We start from the raw sequence: 17,744 nt of genomic DNA, 5'->3' as shown, positions 1-17,744 counted from the left end.
GGAGACCCGGCGACCTGAAGCCCGCGAGGCTGGGGGCTGGCGAGGGCCGGGCGGGGTGCCCGGCTGCTTCAAGAAACTGCCGAGTGCTGCGAGTCGGGTGCGCGGGCGGGCACTGGGCTCCGCCCGCGAGCCAGGGGCGGGGTAGGGGCGGGACCGGCGCGAGCCTCCAGCACTGAGAGCTGGAACCGAAGCCTCCGGGTGCGGGCCCTCCGCCCATCCCGGTTCGGCACCGCCTCCCTCAGCCCGGGGCGGGGCAGAGGCGGAGCGAGCCCGGCCGAGCGGGGCGGAGCGGGCGCGGGCGCTGGCAGAGAGCTGCGCGGGGCCGGCGGTGAAGGTCCGGGGTGGACTCGACGTCGCTGCGGCTGCCGACGACCCCCACCAGGCCGGCCGCCTCTGCAGACCCACCTTGGCCTCGCGGCAGGGGGCGCGCAGAAACCCGAGGGAGCGAGTCGTCGCGCGTGGCGCTCGGCGGCTTCCCCCTCTGGAGGTCGGGCTCCCGGCTCCCCGGACCTGCCTGGCGTCCTCGCCTGCGGCAGGGCAGGCGGCAGCGGCGCCCAGGAATGGCTTCGGCGGGCAGCGGCATGGAGGAGGTGCGCGTGTCGGTGCTGACCCCGTTGAAGCTAGTCGGGCTGGTGTGCATCTTCCTGGCGCTGTGTCTGGACCTGGGGGCGGTGCTGAGCCCGGCCTGGGTCACGGCCGACCACCAGTACTACCTGTCCCTCTGGGAGTCCTGCCGGAAACCCGCCAGCTTGGACAGCTGGCACTGCGAGTCCACGCTCAGCAGCGGTGAGGACCCGGCGCGCCGCGACCCCTACCTCCCGCCCTGGACTGCCCCGAGCCCCACTGCCCGGACAGCCACCGCCAGTCCCCACCTCTCCGCGTCCCCTGCCCTCGCCCGTCCCACCCCGTCCAGGCCCTTCTCGGATCCTGGGGCTCCAGCCACCTCCCTGGCATCCACCCCCTTCCCTCCCCATCCCTGGTCGCCAAACCTAAAGCGACAGCCCACGCCCTCTCCCTCCCCCGTGGCCATTCCTCCTGTTCTGGAGTAACACGTACGCTATTTTGGGTATTTGTTATCATTTGAGGCGAGAGCCATGTGGCTGTGTAAAAAATGCGACGCCTTCCACACCCCCGTTAAAAAAGAAGCAGGCAAAAACTCCCCAACTCCACCGAGATGCTGCGGGGTTTCTCTGTTCGGTCTTCCCCACTCCTTTTTCCCTCCTCTCTCGACGAATTTGCCTAGGTTTACCTCTTGCTGTTCACATTTCTGCCGGTTCCACTCGACCTTATCTGCGTTTTCACCAATGTATTTGGTTTGGATTTTATTTCCTTACATTTTTGATGGATTTGAAGAGTTGGGGGAGAGAGAGGCTTATTTTCCTTTCCTTTTTTGGTGATGCCGCCGTTGATTGTGAGTTGCCTTTTTTTTTTCTCTGCCACTCTAACTCTTCTCTCCAGACCTTTCTATTCTCCATGAGCTACTCATAGATGCCTAGAAAGTTGTGCTTTATTCAGCCAGCGCTGAAAGCTGCCAGTGGATAAGAAGGCGGTGGGGAATGGAGGTAGCTAACGGAGGCTACCAGTCCCAGGGGGATTTACTGCTTTACTCCCTCCCTGACCCTCCAGTTGCCCTCCCCGGCGCCCCAGTTATGCCCTTAGCGGAAATCTGTCAACCTATGATTTCTTGCTACAAACCCTTTCCTTTCTAAATTTGATTCTTCAGCTGCTGCTATCAGCGCAGAGAAAGGGGAATAAAGGGAGAAGACCTGCGGGCGATTTCTCTCTCTCTCTCTCTCTCTCTCTCTCTCACTCATTCACATAGACACCTGAGAAACTCATTAAATTCCTTCCAGTTCTTGTCTTTTCTGGGACTATTTATAAAGGCTTCCTGGAAACGTTTCAAGTTCTAACAAAGTTGAAATAGCACAAAAGCCACAAAAATCTGATTTTTCTTTGTCTTTGGTTCCTGTTATAACAGATTAGTTCATTTGGTTAAGTTTCTTGTGTAAATTTAATTTTGTGTTTAAAAAAAAAAGTCTTTTTCTTTGATATTACCTCAAAATTCCCATTGAAGGGTTTCCTCTTTGTTGGTTAGTTCACTCTGGAGGGAACTGGTTGGCAGCAGGAGGTCAACATTTAGGTCCTTTAATTCTTTCAGGGTTGGCTGTTTACAACTAAAGATAAAATAAATCGGCAGAATTTCTTTCTTCCGTAACCAGGAGATCCAAATAAACTTTGGCGAAAATATCTCCTTTCCCCTCTTCAATAGTAAAATTTATGTAGGAATGACAGCTTCTGCACGTCTCCTTAGCAACGTGAATGTTTTGCCCCTTTTTCTCTGTCTCCTGAAATAATAGCCCCCTGATTGCATAAAGACTTTTCAGCTAGGTTAGAGAAACCAGTTTCAACTCACATTTGCTTTTCAGGCCAGTATTCTTTTTTCTTGGCCAGGAATGTAGGGAATGGGGAGAAGCCAGCTCCAGTTTGTAGAACAGCATACAGTGTTTGCTAATCTTTTCTTAATTGCCTCCATACCCATTTATCTCAGCTTTTTTTCCTCGCTAGTCAAGGAAATATGGAGACACAAGCCTAATGCAAATATAGCGGTAGGAGCACTCTGCAAAGTAAAAATCAAAGGCAGGCCCAGTTTGGGATTTTTCCCCATTTATTCTACCCCCTTGCTGAAACTCATAGCCCAGTGCGTATTTCTATTTGGGTTTCTGAAAATCAGCTTTCATCTTATCTTGCCTAAAAAAAAAATGGTTTTCAGCCCAGATAAAGTAGCATTCATAAGCAAGTGGGTAAAAAGTAGAGATGGTTTTGTAAGAGGTTTTGTGGAACAAGTTCTTGACTTTCTGTATATAATTGCAGTTCATTTTTGCTCTCCAGGGTGATGGTGGGGTGCAGGGTGGGGGTGGAGGAAAGGAAACAAAATACGGAAAATTGCTGTGTCCCCACTTGGCAGAATCTGCTTTCTTATGTTTTGTGAACTTGAAGCTTCTATCCACCAGTGTTTTTTGAAAGGAAGGGGAATAACTGAATCAAACCAGCATTGCTTGTGTGTTCCAAAGGGCAAGCAGCTTTTTTCAGTCTGTTTGCTGTGTGGAGTAGCAGAAAACAGGGAGGGAAAGGTCTTTTCTGAAGATTTTCAGAGATCCACTTCTTTGTCTCTCAAAATAAATTACCTTGGGAGGAACCACCAAGGACAATTTTACTGAAGGCCCTTCAGCAGGATCTTTAAGGCTTAATTAAAAACGTTTGTCTTAATTAGAATTAAAACTGCTGTGAAGAGGCAGGCCTGTATTTACTGAAGGAACATTTCAGGAATGTTTCTACTCAATAGTATGCCCTACTTAGACCCAGTTTCTACTGAAACTTTCCCCTAAGCCATTATTTTTAAACTTGCATTTTAATTTTGGTACCAGATGTGCATCGTTTGCTGTTTATGACCTGTTTTATGATTTTAAGCAAAAGTAGAACCATGCCTCTTGTGTCCTGGTGTATTGAAGGTTGCGTCAGCTCTTCTAGTAGGAACCAGTAATCTGGTTGTCAGCCGTAATGCTTTCTCTGGTGTCTCAATTCAATGTATGGAGGACAGTTTAGGCACTCATCTTAAGTTCTAAGTGTTCCGAAAAGATATATGAAAAAGCAGCTAATTGACTGTCATTAATAGTGGAAAGAGAAAAAAAATAAAGTATGCTTGTTAGGAAGTTTAGAATATGTAGTACTCACATGGCTGCCGGCCACAGAATTCCTTTCTAAAGATAGTTTTCCCCAGAAATGTTTTGGGGAAACTTTTAATAAACCTTAATTCTTACACAAATTATAGTAATATTTTAGACTTCTGCTTAGTCACATTTAGTTTCCTAACTTTATTTCTAGGATACAGTTGCTAGGGTTTCACAGCCATAGCAATTACAAGAATCCTTAGTGTAAATAGGTTTGGCAGAAGTGTATACAGAATGCTAATGCCCTAAAGTCCACATCAGATGTGCTGTATAACCTCTAAGGAGACTTTACATTTCTTCTTTAAAATGTGTAAATATATAGCTATTTCATATAAAGCAGATTGCTTTTTGATATCTGTGTAATTTGTTGACTAAGCAAAAAGCAAGGACATACAGATGGCCAAATGAACACTTTCCCTAACAGTAATTCAGGGATATAACAAATACATTTTTCCGTTTTCTTCATCCACAAAATACTTGATCAAATAGTATCTTTTTCAAGGGATATTGTTAACATCATTCACACACTATCCTAAAAATAACTGCATTTGTAACATGAGTCACTGGTAGTTTTGAAATGGCAATATATCATATGCTAATAACAGGTGGATATTGTTATTTCGAATTGACAAGAAATTCTTTTTAGAGTCCACTATATGTAGATCTTTTGTAAAATGTAATATAAAAACCGACTTTAAAGGAATTTATAAGAAAGCCTATTGTAGGTGTTAAAGATAAATGGAAACTGCCTAACCACCTGCAATCTTAGCAAATCTGAGACATAGTGATTCTGAGTTCAAACATGTTTCATCTGTTCACATTTTGCATTTATTCCTTAATTCAAAAACAGTTTCTTTAGGAAACCTCACAACGTGATTTGCTCCAGGGAATGTTCAGCTTATTGCTTAAAATGTGTTGATATTGATGCATTTTTACAAATAGCTCAGCAAGCCTGGAAGTCACTATCGTTAATCCCATCTTCTGGCTTCCTTGAAAAGAACGTAAGAAGAATAAATGCAGTTTCATTTAACCTATGCAGCATAGACGGGTAGACAGTTAAGAGTATCAGATAGCACCAAAACTTTCTCAACTGTGATAAGCCAGAGAAAACCAACTATAACTTATTTCAAGATCTTCCTGATGACTTTCTTTTAATGTCTTTTAGATTTTCAAGTTCCTTAGATGTGCTTTTACAAAGGACATTTTAATTTGTGAACAGATATAATTTCTCTTTTGCTCACATTATAGAAGAATTGTAATCCTCAGGGAGCCACTTAGATCAGTCTTGGCAGCTAAGGGATTTGATGGGTGTGGGAAAAGCCTGGCCTTTAATAAAACATTTCAAAACAAAACAAAAACAAACAAAAGCATATCTCAAGAAATAGATTTTACCTGCTGTCAGGAATACAGTTCAAGAAATTTCCAGCAAGTTTCTGTTTAATAGTAAGACTACTTACAGAGACCATAGATATAGTCAGTGCTACTAGATATGTTAGTGAAAGGAATATAGATGCTTCAAAATAAGTCATACCTAACCTAAATACCATAGCAGTGAGCTCTCTGAACCTCTTCCGGTTCCAAGGGCTTCCCCCAAATAACTAATTGAATAAGTAAACAAATACTACAACAGACTTCCGGGTGAGCTATGCTAAATTATAATTCTGTGTCAGACCAGAGTAGTATTTTGGAAAATACATGAGACATTGGATTCGAACTGACTTGAGCTTGACCACTTACCAATCATGTGACCTCATACAACTTAATGGCCTCAAATGGTTTATCATAAAGATTAAATATATGAAAGTACCTGTTTGTTACTGTTATGTGTCTTCTTGGTTATATATTCAGAAAAACCCAGTGATTTTTTTTTCAATAATTAAAAATTTTCTCCCTTAAGTAGTAAAATCTCTGCACTGCATAATGCACTGCATAATGAAGTACTTTGTTAATTTCAAATTTAAATTTTGACATGCATTACCTAGCATTTAACAATGCTCTTGGTATATTATGATCACAAAACTATTATCCTTTTATTCAGTACTATTACAGGCCAGACACCTCAGTTATTCCCAATGTCACAATAAACTTGCAAGGTAGCTAAAGTTATCCCTATATATTATTGAGGAAACTTTGGATTTTTGTAAGATTACCAAGGTCTCAATTAATGGGTGGTAAAGACAGATTCTTACCAAGAGTGTTGCACTTGCTAATGCTGGGAAACTAACCACAACAAAAGTTAGTTGTGTAAAATAACCATTTTATTATACTTAGGAATTCTGTATGTCAGGAATTCAGATAGGACATAATGAGGATAGATGGCTGGAACCCTTGCTGAAGATAACTTGAATGGCTAGGAATCAGAACAGCTGGAACTGTAGGATCAGTTTCCAAATGATTTCACTCATGGGTTTGGCACCTTGGTGGGGAAAGCTGTGAAGTTCCCTGGAATGCCTACAGGTGGCCTTTCTAGCATTATGGTCTCAGGACAGTTGTAATTCTTACAAATTGAGTGGTTCCCGCAGGGCAAGAGTGCTAACAGAGCCACACTCTCTTTCAAGTAGGCTGAGAAATCACACATCTTTTCTACCACATTCAGTTGGTTGCAGAGGAGCCATATGGCCAGCTTGGATTTGAGGGAAGGAGAATTGAATGCCGCTTTTTGATGTAGCAGTGGCAAGGTCACATTGTAGAAAAGAATGTGGGATAGGAGTTGCTGTTGGGCCATGTTTGGAGCATACAGTCTGACACGGCGTCTAACTGCAAATCTGCATTCTTTATTGCCTTTGAAGAACAACAATAACAAATAGCGAACAACTTTGTGTTTGCTTTGTAGTTTCCATATGTAAGAACTTTGAATCGATCTTATTAATAAAGTCTGACTGGGACAAAAACTTCCCTCAGCCAGCATGTGGCTTTAATGACTGGTTCCTTGTACTTAGATATGAGATGAAATGAACTCAAGAACCTAACTTTTCCACAAATAGAGAGAGATACATAAAACCTTCCATTATCTTTGGTTTCATCTCAGACAACCAAGACTCAAACTGATTATGAATCTGGACTGTAATATGCTACTTCATGTTGTGTGATAAAATTTTACTCTTTTTTTAGAAAGTCGTGAATGCATCTGATAGAGGTTTTATAGTGCTAGAGGAGTGTTGGAGTTTGAGTTACTTTTTGTTTGTTTCCTTTTCCTGTGTTTTAGTAACATAGGTCTTCTCTTGACTACTGCCTATGTATTGAATCGCAGAGTTGCAACATGTTTAAAATAGACAAGGGTTTTAACATAATCCAGTCTATTCACATTTATTACATGAATAAGAAAAATGAGGAAGGGTGCAATGTTAAAGACTCAAGAGAGAGGGTACATTTAACCATAGTATTTTTGAAGGGTTGGTTTTTAAAATGTTCTGTAATTGGAGATAACCGTCACTAGGTGTTTGAAGGATTGTTGAATGCTGTCATGTATGGAGGTTTGGACGAAGAGGTGAAGGACTGCATGTGAAATAGCTCCCCACTTTTTGTAAGATTATTATGTATGATTTGATTTCACATGGAATTAAAGTCTGAAAACAAAATTATATATGGTGATAAGTACATTTTAGATGTTTATTACCATCAAATTTACATTTTTACCAAGACTTATCCTTAAAAATAAACACTTGTATTTTAAGTTTCTCCGTGATGGGGTACTTTCAAACAATGGCTTAATTTTATTTATTTATTTTTAACTTTTATTTTAGGTTCAGGGGTGCTTGTGCAGGATTTTTATATAGGTAAACTCACGTCACTGGGGTTTCTTGTACAGTTTATTTCAACACACAGGTATTAAGCTTAGTACCCAATAGTTATTATTTTTCCTCCTCTCCCTCCTCCCACCCTCAACCCTCAAGTAGACCCCAATGTCTGTTATTCCCTTCTTTGCGTTCATGAGTTCTCATCATTTAGCTCCCACTTACAAATGAGAAGATGCTATATTAAGTTTTCTGTTCCTGCATTAGTGTGCTAAGGATAATAGGCTCCAGCTCCTTCCATGTTCCTGTAATATGCATGGCCTCATTTTTTCTCTGGCTGCATAGTATTCCATGGTGTATATGTACCACATTTTCTTCATCCCATCTGTCACTGATGTAAATTTAAATTGATTCCAAGTCTGCTATTGTGAGTAGTGCTGCAAAGAATATTCTCCTCCATGTGTCTTTATGGTAGAACAATTTCTATTCATTTAGATATATATCCAGTAATGGGATTACTAGGTTGAATGGTAGTTCTTTTTTAGGTCTTTGAGGAATGACCACACTGCTTTCTATAATGGATAAACTAACGTACACTCCCACTAACTGTGTATAAGTGTTCCCTTTTCTCCAAAAGCTTACCAGCACCTGTTATTTATTGACTTTTTAATAGTAGCCATTCTGACTGGTGTGAGATGATATCTCATTGTGGTTTTGATTTGCATTTCTCTAATGCTCATTGATACTGACCTTTTTATTCATATGCTTGTTGGACATATGTATGTCTTCTTTTGAAAAGTGTCTGTTCATGTTCTTTCCCCATTCTTAATGGGATTGTTTATTTTCCTCTTGTAAATTTGTTTAAGTTCCTTACAGATGCTGGCTATTAGACATTTGTCAGATGGATAGCTTGCAAATATTTTATCTCATTTTGTAGGTTGTGTACTCTGTGATGGTTTCTTTTCCTGTGCAGTAGCTCTTAACTTTAACTGATCCAATTTTTCAATTCTTGCTTTTGTTGCAATTGCTTTTGGTGTCTTTTTATGAAATCTTTGCCCATTCCTATGTCCAGGATGATATTGCCTACCTTGTCTTCCAGGGTTTTAAATAATAGTTAATGGTTTTGAGTTTTACATTTAAATTGGTAACCTACCTTCAGTTGATTTTGTATATGGTGTAAAAAAGGGGTCCAGTTTCAATCTTCTGTCTCTGCCTAGTGATTATCCCAGCATCATTTGTTGAAAAAGGAGACTTTTCTCCATTGCTTGTGTTTGTCAACTTTGCCGAAGATCACGTTTCTAGGTGTACAGCCTTATTTCTGGGCTCTCTATTCTGTTCCACTGGTCCATATGCCTGTTCCGTAGTACTAGTACCATGTTGTTTTAGTTATTATAGCCCTGCTGTATAGTTTGAAGTCAGGTAATGTGATGCCACCAGCTTTGTTCTTTTTGTTTAGGATTGCCTTGTCTATTCTGGCTTTTTTTGTTGCTGTTCCATATGAATTTTAAAATAGGTTTTCTAGTTCTGTGAGGAATGCCATTGGTAGTTTGATAGGAATAGCATTGAATCTGTAAATTCCTTTGGGCAGTATGGCCATGTTAATGCTATTGATTCTTCCTGTTCATGAACATGGAATGTTTTTCCATTCGTTTGTATCTTCTGTGCTTTATTTGAGCAGTTTTATAATTATCCCTGTAGATCTTTCACCACCCTGGTTATCTGCATTCCTAGATATTTTATTCTTTTTGTGGCAATTGCAAATGGGATTGCCTTCCTTATTTGGCTCTCAGTTTGGCTACCAACGGCTTATTTTTAAGTTGAAAAATAATTCCAAAAGTATGTGGAAGTCAGCCATATATGTTTCTTAAATTGATTAAATGAGTATTTTCATTCAACAATTTAATTGCATTCTGGCTTTATTAAAAATACGCATTATGAATTTATAAAAAAAAGATTGAATGCTCTTTCAGCAGAATTTCAACCTCACACGTTAAAGGCACTGACAGTTAAATTTTACTAATCTTTTCAAGCTATTGGTTCATCTCCCTTGAAAATAAGACAAGGACTCCTTAATGTTTTTACTCTTAGGTTTATGTGTGATTTGGGGACACTCATAGATAATCAATTTTCTATTCTAATCATGGACACCAAAGACTCTCATTTAAAAAAATGTGCAACAAAACATTCATGGTCTTCCAAAGAACAAGGAAAAAATATCTGTATCACCTTTGTCTCTATCAGCTTATTGACTGCTGTGAGGTTTAAAATGGTATTTTAATAAGCCATTTTTCAAGATATTACAAATATTTATACTTTCCGTTCAAAATGTATGTTTATTAGGCAAAAAGATGTTAAAAGATAGAAGTTGAGACCCCTGAATTACTTATTCTCTGTACATGAGGGGGGACAGCCACAAAGTAACTCAAATTTTCATCAAAGAAGATTTTATTGCTGTTCCATTTAAAGTCCCTAAACCAAATATTCACCAGAATGCTGGTCGTAATGCTCTGTGAATGAAGCCTGGGATCTATTCTTAGCTCCTCTAGGTCACTTAAAGGGAGGAACATTTGAATGCTTCCCTCCATTTTCCCATTTTCTCCCATGTATCCAATGAGTTAGCTTCATTGAAACATACTGATTTTCTACCAGGGTCAGCCAGTTAGTCTGTGTTCAAGGCATTGTGGAAGGTAGTGAGAAAAACACAATAAGTGAAACAAATGGTGTCTTTTAAACAAATTATTAATGATTAAATAAATGTATGAAGTGCTGTGAAGGAGGAAACAAAAGTTCTACTTCTGCAGCGGGGCATAAGAAGCTTGTGGGAATACTAACTTTGCCAATTTTATTCCTCCATATTTACTAAAGGGATATCTAATACTGATTGTGGGTGGCTGTCTGGCTTTCTTCATTCTACTCTTTGATTATTCTTAGCTCTCCTAAACCCATCATAGTAATTTTAGTTGCTTAAAGGAAGTTCACCCACTCCTAATACTGGAGTAGTAGATTTTCTTTCTGCTTTTCAAAATAATGAAGTTTTCCATGTGGTAACCTATTTAGGTTGTTTTCAAAGAGTGAAAAAAGAACAATGTTCAAAATACCAAAGTAATCACAACTTTATAGAAATACCATGATTAGAAATTATTATTGAAAAATACCAGTACCTGTTCAGTAACACTAGTTACCATCAAATGCTAATGAAAGCTTTCAAAGATGGTGCACGGTAAGAAAGAGCAGTAACTAGAGGTAATAGCGTCTTTCTTTTTGTCCAATGTCTGGCACTCGCCTTAACAGCAAGGCTCTTTGCTAAATACTGTATTCAAATGGTTTTATTTGAGGAAAAAACACCATATATTATTGTGTTTATATTATTAATTACATTTCCACTGAATTGTCTAAGATAGAATTCTGTGAAGCAGCTAAAATGTTCCTTTATTTGTTAACAAAAGGTATGCATATTTTTTTCTAACATCAACATAAAACAGCTGCCAGATCTTGAATGCAATTGTCATGTGTTAAAAACTAGTAATGCATCTGGCATTTTGTCCAACTGGGACTTTCCAAAATTTGGCAAAATCAACATGCATTTTGGTCATTAGGGTTATTGCATCATCTATTTGGATGTTTACCTGAAGTCATTTACCTCTGTAGTTTAAAATCAGGTTAGCACCATACTTTGGAGGCAGTCTTTATCTGTGAATGGGCCTGAAGAGTAGTACTGGAAATCGAATTGTTGCCAACCTGGTTATTACTAGGGATATCTAACATAGTTGCTTTTGCAGACATCTACTTTGCTTTGTGCATCACTGCACACAGTGTTTATATTGTTTTTCATTTTTTAAAATACAAATAGTTACTTGCCTTAAGTATTTCTTTGCAAATGAAAAATGATAGTTTCGATATCAGTTGTTTTACTAAAAGAAGTGGTCATTTTAATTATTTAAATTAGAATCAGAATTCATTTGGCTGCCTTTCTCTGTGTCTGCATCACAGAGTGGTGGAAAATTAATGCAGTATTGACGGATTTAGGCCAGAATGCAACTTAGCCAATAAACCAAGATTTAAACTGCCTCAATAATGGTTTGAGTTTTCCACTTCATTAGCCACATGCAGACTAACTTTTAAAAGTTAAGTAGATCATTTGATACCTTTAGAAGTAGTTAGGCCAAGTTTATGGTTCTATACAAAATAGAAATCTATTCTTTGTATGTGAAGATACAGCCTTTGTATCCAAACTCAGAAATATGTAGCATTAATATTAAGATAAATTCTTTAGTTACATTTAGTGAAAATAATTAAATGCCATAATTTCAGACAAAGTGAGCTAGTTGGGAAAAAGATATAGTCGTTGGTGAATAGATGGATAATTTAGGGAATGTGAGTTTGAAATATTCTTCTGTATCTGAGCTTTGTTTTTTTCCTTTAATACTAAACCATCCCACTATTTCCAGTTCCTGATGATAGATAGAATGGGATTGGCAATACTAAGTTAACTAAGTTCTCGACAATATAATTTAAATGTTTTGCTATAAATATGTCCTACAAATGAATGCAAGTATTTAGAAAAGCTAAATGTTTGCTGGGCATAAGTGAAAATAATCTAGTTTGTTTGGGTGAATTAGGGAGAATTTATATATTCCTTACTAGTCAAGATGAGAGGTAAAAATCACTGTTCTGTCTAGTCAATTATTTTATTGCAGTTATAGATATCATGTTGGTTAATTTCCTTTTGGAGAAATTCAAAGATAAAAATACAAGTACTAGTCTGACCAATGGGAACATGATTATAAAAGTTGTTAAAAATCAGTGTTTTAATTTGTGATGTGAGAATTATAGAAAAGTGAGAATCATCGATAAAAACAGTGGAATACATTGAGGGAAGTATCCGCCTAAACTATAGGACTTCTGTTTGTAAGGTTAAAAACTTGTTTTTTATTTATTTTTAATTATATCTAATTTTCTACAGGAAATAGCCATTGTGTGCTCAGGGATTTACATAGAGTAGAATGAATCTCAGCATATAAACAATAGCTACAGAGGTAAATTAGCTGGTGTTTGACAAGTTATAGGTTTCTAAATGAGGTAGGTTGAGGCAGAAAGCTTTTGGAACTGGTTTTGTGATTGCCCTTGGCTCAAAAATATGGAAAATGTATCCTTGTTAAGATTTTGCCTTTTCTGAAAATTGGAAGGGACTTTTCATCATGGATTCCCGAAGGGATTGATAATTCTCCAATTGGACAGTTAGAATGTGGTCCGTAGAATTTTCATAATGCAGTGGTGATTTCAGACCAGTCTTATATGTTACACTGCTAAAGTAAGTCAGCACAATTCTGCAGAATACTAAAGCATTTATAGACCTTGGAAACTCTGATGCCAGCTAATAAAAATACCTTGAAAGAGGACTTGAAATCAGTTCGTGAGTTGCATCTTAATGTTGAACTTGATGTTGTAGTATAGGGACTGCCTGATTTTTATCCTGTAACTGCAAAGGGAATATAACATTATGTGTATATATTTTCATGGAGGGTTTTTTTTCTGTTATAGAAAATACTAATGGAGAAGCATACACTTATCTTGAGCCTCCACTTCTTCAGGTGCAGTTTGAATGCCCCCAGTGTGTCACTGTGTCAATTTTGCCAAAATTCTCTTGAGAAAACCTGACACATAACATGGCAGCCTGATTTCAGATGTGGTTTTCAGATTCAAAACACACCTCCCAGCCCATTTGACCCCTCACCAATTTATCAACCAAGGATGTATGTTATTTCCTCAAAACTGATGATCACCTGTTCTCTGTGGTCTTAGAAACCAAACTCACATTTCCAATCAGCTGGCCTGACATTGAACAATAGCCAGTTTTAATTGTGCAGAGCACTGCAATTTGTAAGACAGTGCCATGGTCATTGATGTTCTGCAGGACTGGTTTATGTTTACTGTTCCACTATAGTATTGGTATATTATTTCTAGAAAGGTAGAAAGCTAATGCAGAGTAATAAATCTTTACAGACTCTTCACACCTCATCTGACTAAATACTGTGAGGGCTGTAATTGGAGAACTAAGATTGTTATAGAAATTAACTTATTGTGAAAACTTAAAATGCATGATGTTTTTAAAGAAATGGTGCTGGAAACAGAACTTTATGAAATTTTAATTTGTTTTGCCAACACTGTAGATTAGCACGTACTTGTGGCATGCAAATCTTTTAGTGGACAAGTCAGGGAAGAACAAGTTTTCTGGTCACTTGTAATATTACTATAAAATTGTCCAAGTCTTACAATATGTATACTTGCCAAATCTAGTATTGGACTTCGGATGCTAAGTAGTTATCTGTCTAACTGTGTCAATATAAAGCCCTGCTTATTATTTTAATGATCATTAGCAGGCGTCTATAAAATATTTTTCACTGTTTTTTACTCCCCATATCCTAGTCTTGTTCAGTAAGAGAGAGGGAAATGGTAACTGGCTGATCTACATGGTCTTTGATTTTAGTTCACCTCTTAGGCTGGCGCTGTTATTTGGACAATGGATTCTAGTCGTTTACTGAAAGAGATATGATGCCACAGGCCCTATTTGCAGCTCCAGAATACCCCACACTGAACCTTGAAATGAACCTCGGACCTCCTTAACTAGTGATAGCCATATTGAACCACTTTTTCAGCTTCCTGATTGAGGTTAAACTGATCAGCAATTTAAAGGTTTGGTTCTGGGCAACTGGCTTGAGTGAATCATTCCAAATGGATATAATGAAAACAATTCTAAAACTTGGCACCATTCGCCACGGATATAGTTTCAATAATCCAGTCTAAGCCCCAGGTTTTGGCCAGAACAGTGGCAATCATGGCCCATTTCTAGTTTCTTTTGGAGAATAAAATGTCTTTTCTGTTTAAGCAGACCTATCTCTGGTTGTGGACCAAAGGAAAGGTATCAGTATCACAGCAGTGGTAATGCTGATGATTCTCCCTGTGGACTTTACATCTTGGGTAACTTTATCAGTAGCCACAATTTCAGTGCTGCAAATAAATGTAGAACATTTAGAGGAAAATCCAGAACTGATGATGTTTATTTACTTTTTGGAAGTAGATAAACTGTAAGAGGTTCTTTCTCTGATTAGGTTCTAGTCCCTTTGACTAATTTTTATTCTGTTGGTGCTTTCTACTATAGCATTTTACTGGTTTTCTAAATGAAATGAAGAATTGCTATATTGAGGAAATGTAACAATATGCAGTTAGGATTTTTTTTTGGAATTTTCTGTTGCTATATTGGATAAGCATCACTTTGCACTCCTGTATTATTCATTTATTAAATTGACTTCATTATGTGTTTTGTAGTTTAAGAGGTCTTTACCTAGAAAAAAGTTCAACATTTGAAATGCTGTAAAAAGTATATAGGTTAGCAAACAGCAGCCCACCCATAGGGTCCAAACCAACCCACCACCTGTTTTGCTAGATTAAGTTTTATTGGGGCCAGGCATGGTGGCTCATACCTGTAATCCCAGCACTTTGCAAGACCAAGGCGGGTAGATCACTTGAAGTCAGGAGTTTGAGACCAGCCTGACCAATGTGAAATCTGGTTATCTCTATTAAAAATACAAAAATTAGCCGGGCATGGTGGCACATACCTGTAATCCCTGCTACTCAGGAGGCTGAGGTGTGAGAATCACTTGAATCTGGAAGATGGGGGTTGCAGTGAGCCAAGATTACGCCACTGCACTCTCGCCTGGGTGACAGAATGAGACTCTGTCTCAAAAATAGTAAGTTTTATTGGGGTATAGCCAGCTTATTTACATATTATCTATGGCTGCTTTCATGCTATCAGGCAGAGTTGAGTGGGTACAAAAGAGACCATAACTCGTAAATCCAAAAATATTTATCATCTGGCCATTTGTAGGGAAAGTTTGCTTAACATTTTCTACCTTAGTCTATTTTTACAAAATGTAAGACAGTGTGTATTTTAGCTATGTTTTTAGGATATTTAAAATCAAGAAAAGTGATCAAATTAATTCCTGTTTGACTTGTGGCTAAAAGTCAAGAGTCAAATATGTGGCATTTTTTCACGTTGAGCTATGTGAAAGAGCTTATCAGGAAAAAGCAATCTGTTGCACTTTCATATTAAGATATTTATATGGGTAGCTATTTAGTAATGTTTTGATTTACATGAAGTCAATACTTTAAAGTCTTTACTTACATAAAATAATTTAGGGGAAGTTGCTAACAGTAATAATCATTCTATGAAAGTAATAGACCAACTAGAACATATTCAGCATAGACTTATAAATCAAACTCTCCAGGAATTGGATGGATGGATGGATGGATGGATTTTATTCTTTTCATTGTACGCTTTTATATAATTGTACTTTGATTTTTTTTAATTCACAAATTTCAATTTACACATCTGTTTTCAGAAGGAATTCCATCATGCCAAAGTGCAGTAAAATTGTGCACTTGTATAAACTTTTCCCAAGAAATTTAGAGAGTTCAAATGTAAGACTATTTTTTTCTGGCTTTTTAATTCAAAGCTACATGCTGTTATGGAATAAACAAGCCTAGTATGGCTATCCTTTTAACTTCTAGTTAAAAGCTAGCTATACTTTTGTTTGAAGTTGTATGGCTTTCTTACAAATAGCTGGCATTAAAAAGATGCTCTCCACTTTGTTGTGATTCATCTTTATATTTAAAGAAATGTGGATTTGTTCTATTTTCTCCTTGTTTGTTTGTTTCCTGATTGCAGCACAAGTTCTAGTTGAGAGCCTGAGAAGCATCCACAATTTCGTAGGAGGAGAGGATGTGGAAGAGGATGCTTGAGGCTGGAATATACAAATATAAATAAAGGAAAATCTTAGGGTATTGTCAGTTCTTCTGCTCATCCTTTTCCCCACCATAACAAAGAGTGCATTTTGGATGCTTTGTGGAGGGAAAATTTCAGCGGGAAGCATCAAAACATCATGACTTCTGGACTTAGGATAAAATCCATTGCAATTTAACGATAGATCAAAATCAATTTGCATTTTCTGCACGTACATTAAACTGAGGGTCAGAAGAAGCAGTTTGGCGCTTTTAAACAACTGCTGCTCTCTACAGTATTATTTTACATGATGCTTTCCCAACCTGTATAGTACTTTCATAGATTTGCTTTGTCTATTCTGAGAGAATATTTTACCATTCTTATGAATGTAAAATGGGCCAGTTTTTCATCATACTGTGTCTACATTTTTGTTTTATAAGAAATGACAGGCTGGGCGCAGTGGCTCATGCCTGTAATCCCAGCACTTTGGGAGGCCGAGGAGGGTGGATCACGAGGTCAGGAGATCAAGACCATCCTGGTCAACATGGTGAAACCCTGTCTCTACTAAAATACAAAAAAATAGCTGGGCATGGTGGCGCGTGCCTGTAATCCCAGCTACTCGGGAGGCTGAGGTAGGAGAATTGCCTGAACCCAGGAGGCAGAGGTTGCGGTGAGCCGAGATCACGCCATTGCACTCCAGCCTGGGTAACAAGAGCGTACTCCGTCTCCAAAAAAAAAAAAAGAAATGACAAGTATATTTCCATAAGGTTTACATGTTGCTGAGAGTGTGAGAAACTCTCTGGAAGTGTCTGTGAACAGAGCACTGCACAGAGTAAGTTGTATGCTTACTGTTTCTGTGTGTGAATGAAGGGACTGAACAGCCATTCAGAGTCCATTCTGGCTCCCTGGGCATACTTAATTTCAGAAACCATACCTGTGATGGTAAATACAGCAGTGAAATTAGAATCAAATAGAAGAGGGAAAAACAAACAATATCCCTGATGCTAATTCGATGGGGAGCTGTTTTAGAGGGAGTAGAGGAGAGGCAAATAAAAACTTCAGAGATGTTTATATGGTTAAGGAAGGCTTTCCAAGAAATAGCAATAAAAAAAGAATATAGTACTGTGGTATCCAACAACATGGACGAATATGAGAAACTTAAAATCCAGACACAAAATAGTTTATACCATTTATATAAAGTTTAAGAATAAAGAAAACTCAATCTGTGGTGCCAGATGTCCTCAGTAACCCAGATAAGTGGGTGATTCTTGACTAGGAAGGGGTGCATGAAAACAGTCTGGGTGATAGAAATGTCCTGTATTTTAGTCTGAATGGTGTATAAATATCTATAAAAATTAATCAACTTCTCTACTTTCTATACTTAAGATTTGTAAACTTTATACCTCAATAAAAATTTAAATCATAATAATATTGAAAATGGGTCATGGAGGGGACACTGATTTAACATGAATGCGTAACAGTCCTTGGAAGAAACTCCTGGCA

The 17,744-nt window shown here is 38.5% G+C and overlaps 1 protein-coding gene across 1 annotated transcript in view; it reads left to right on the top strand.

The window, feature by feature from the left end:
• The first annotated feature begins 306 nt into the window (after positions 1-306).
• The window catches only part of TMEM47 (transmembrane protein 47), a 29,564-nt gene continuing 12,126 nt past the window's right edge, over positions 307-17,744 (top strand). Inside the window, exon 1 of the mRNA XM_002762757.6 lies at positions 307-786. Within this exon, the coding sequence (XP_002762803.1) occupies positions 561-786 (226 nt within the window). The 5' untranslated portion in view covers positions 307-560. The remainder of the gene's footprint in view (positions 787-17,744) is intronic.

The sequence above is a fragment of the Callithrix jacchus genome, chromosome X (genome assembly GCF_049354715.1).
Source record: "Callithrix jacchus isolate 240 chromosome X, calJac240_pri, whole genome shotgun sequence".
NCBI classification, from domain to species: domain Eukaryota; kingdom Metazoa; phylum Chordata; class Mammalia; order Primates; family Cebidae; genus Callithrix; species Callithrix jacchus.
The sequence above is the reverse complement of the archived record's forward strand: the minus strand, read 5'-3'. Positions and strand labels throughout refer to the sequence as shown.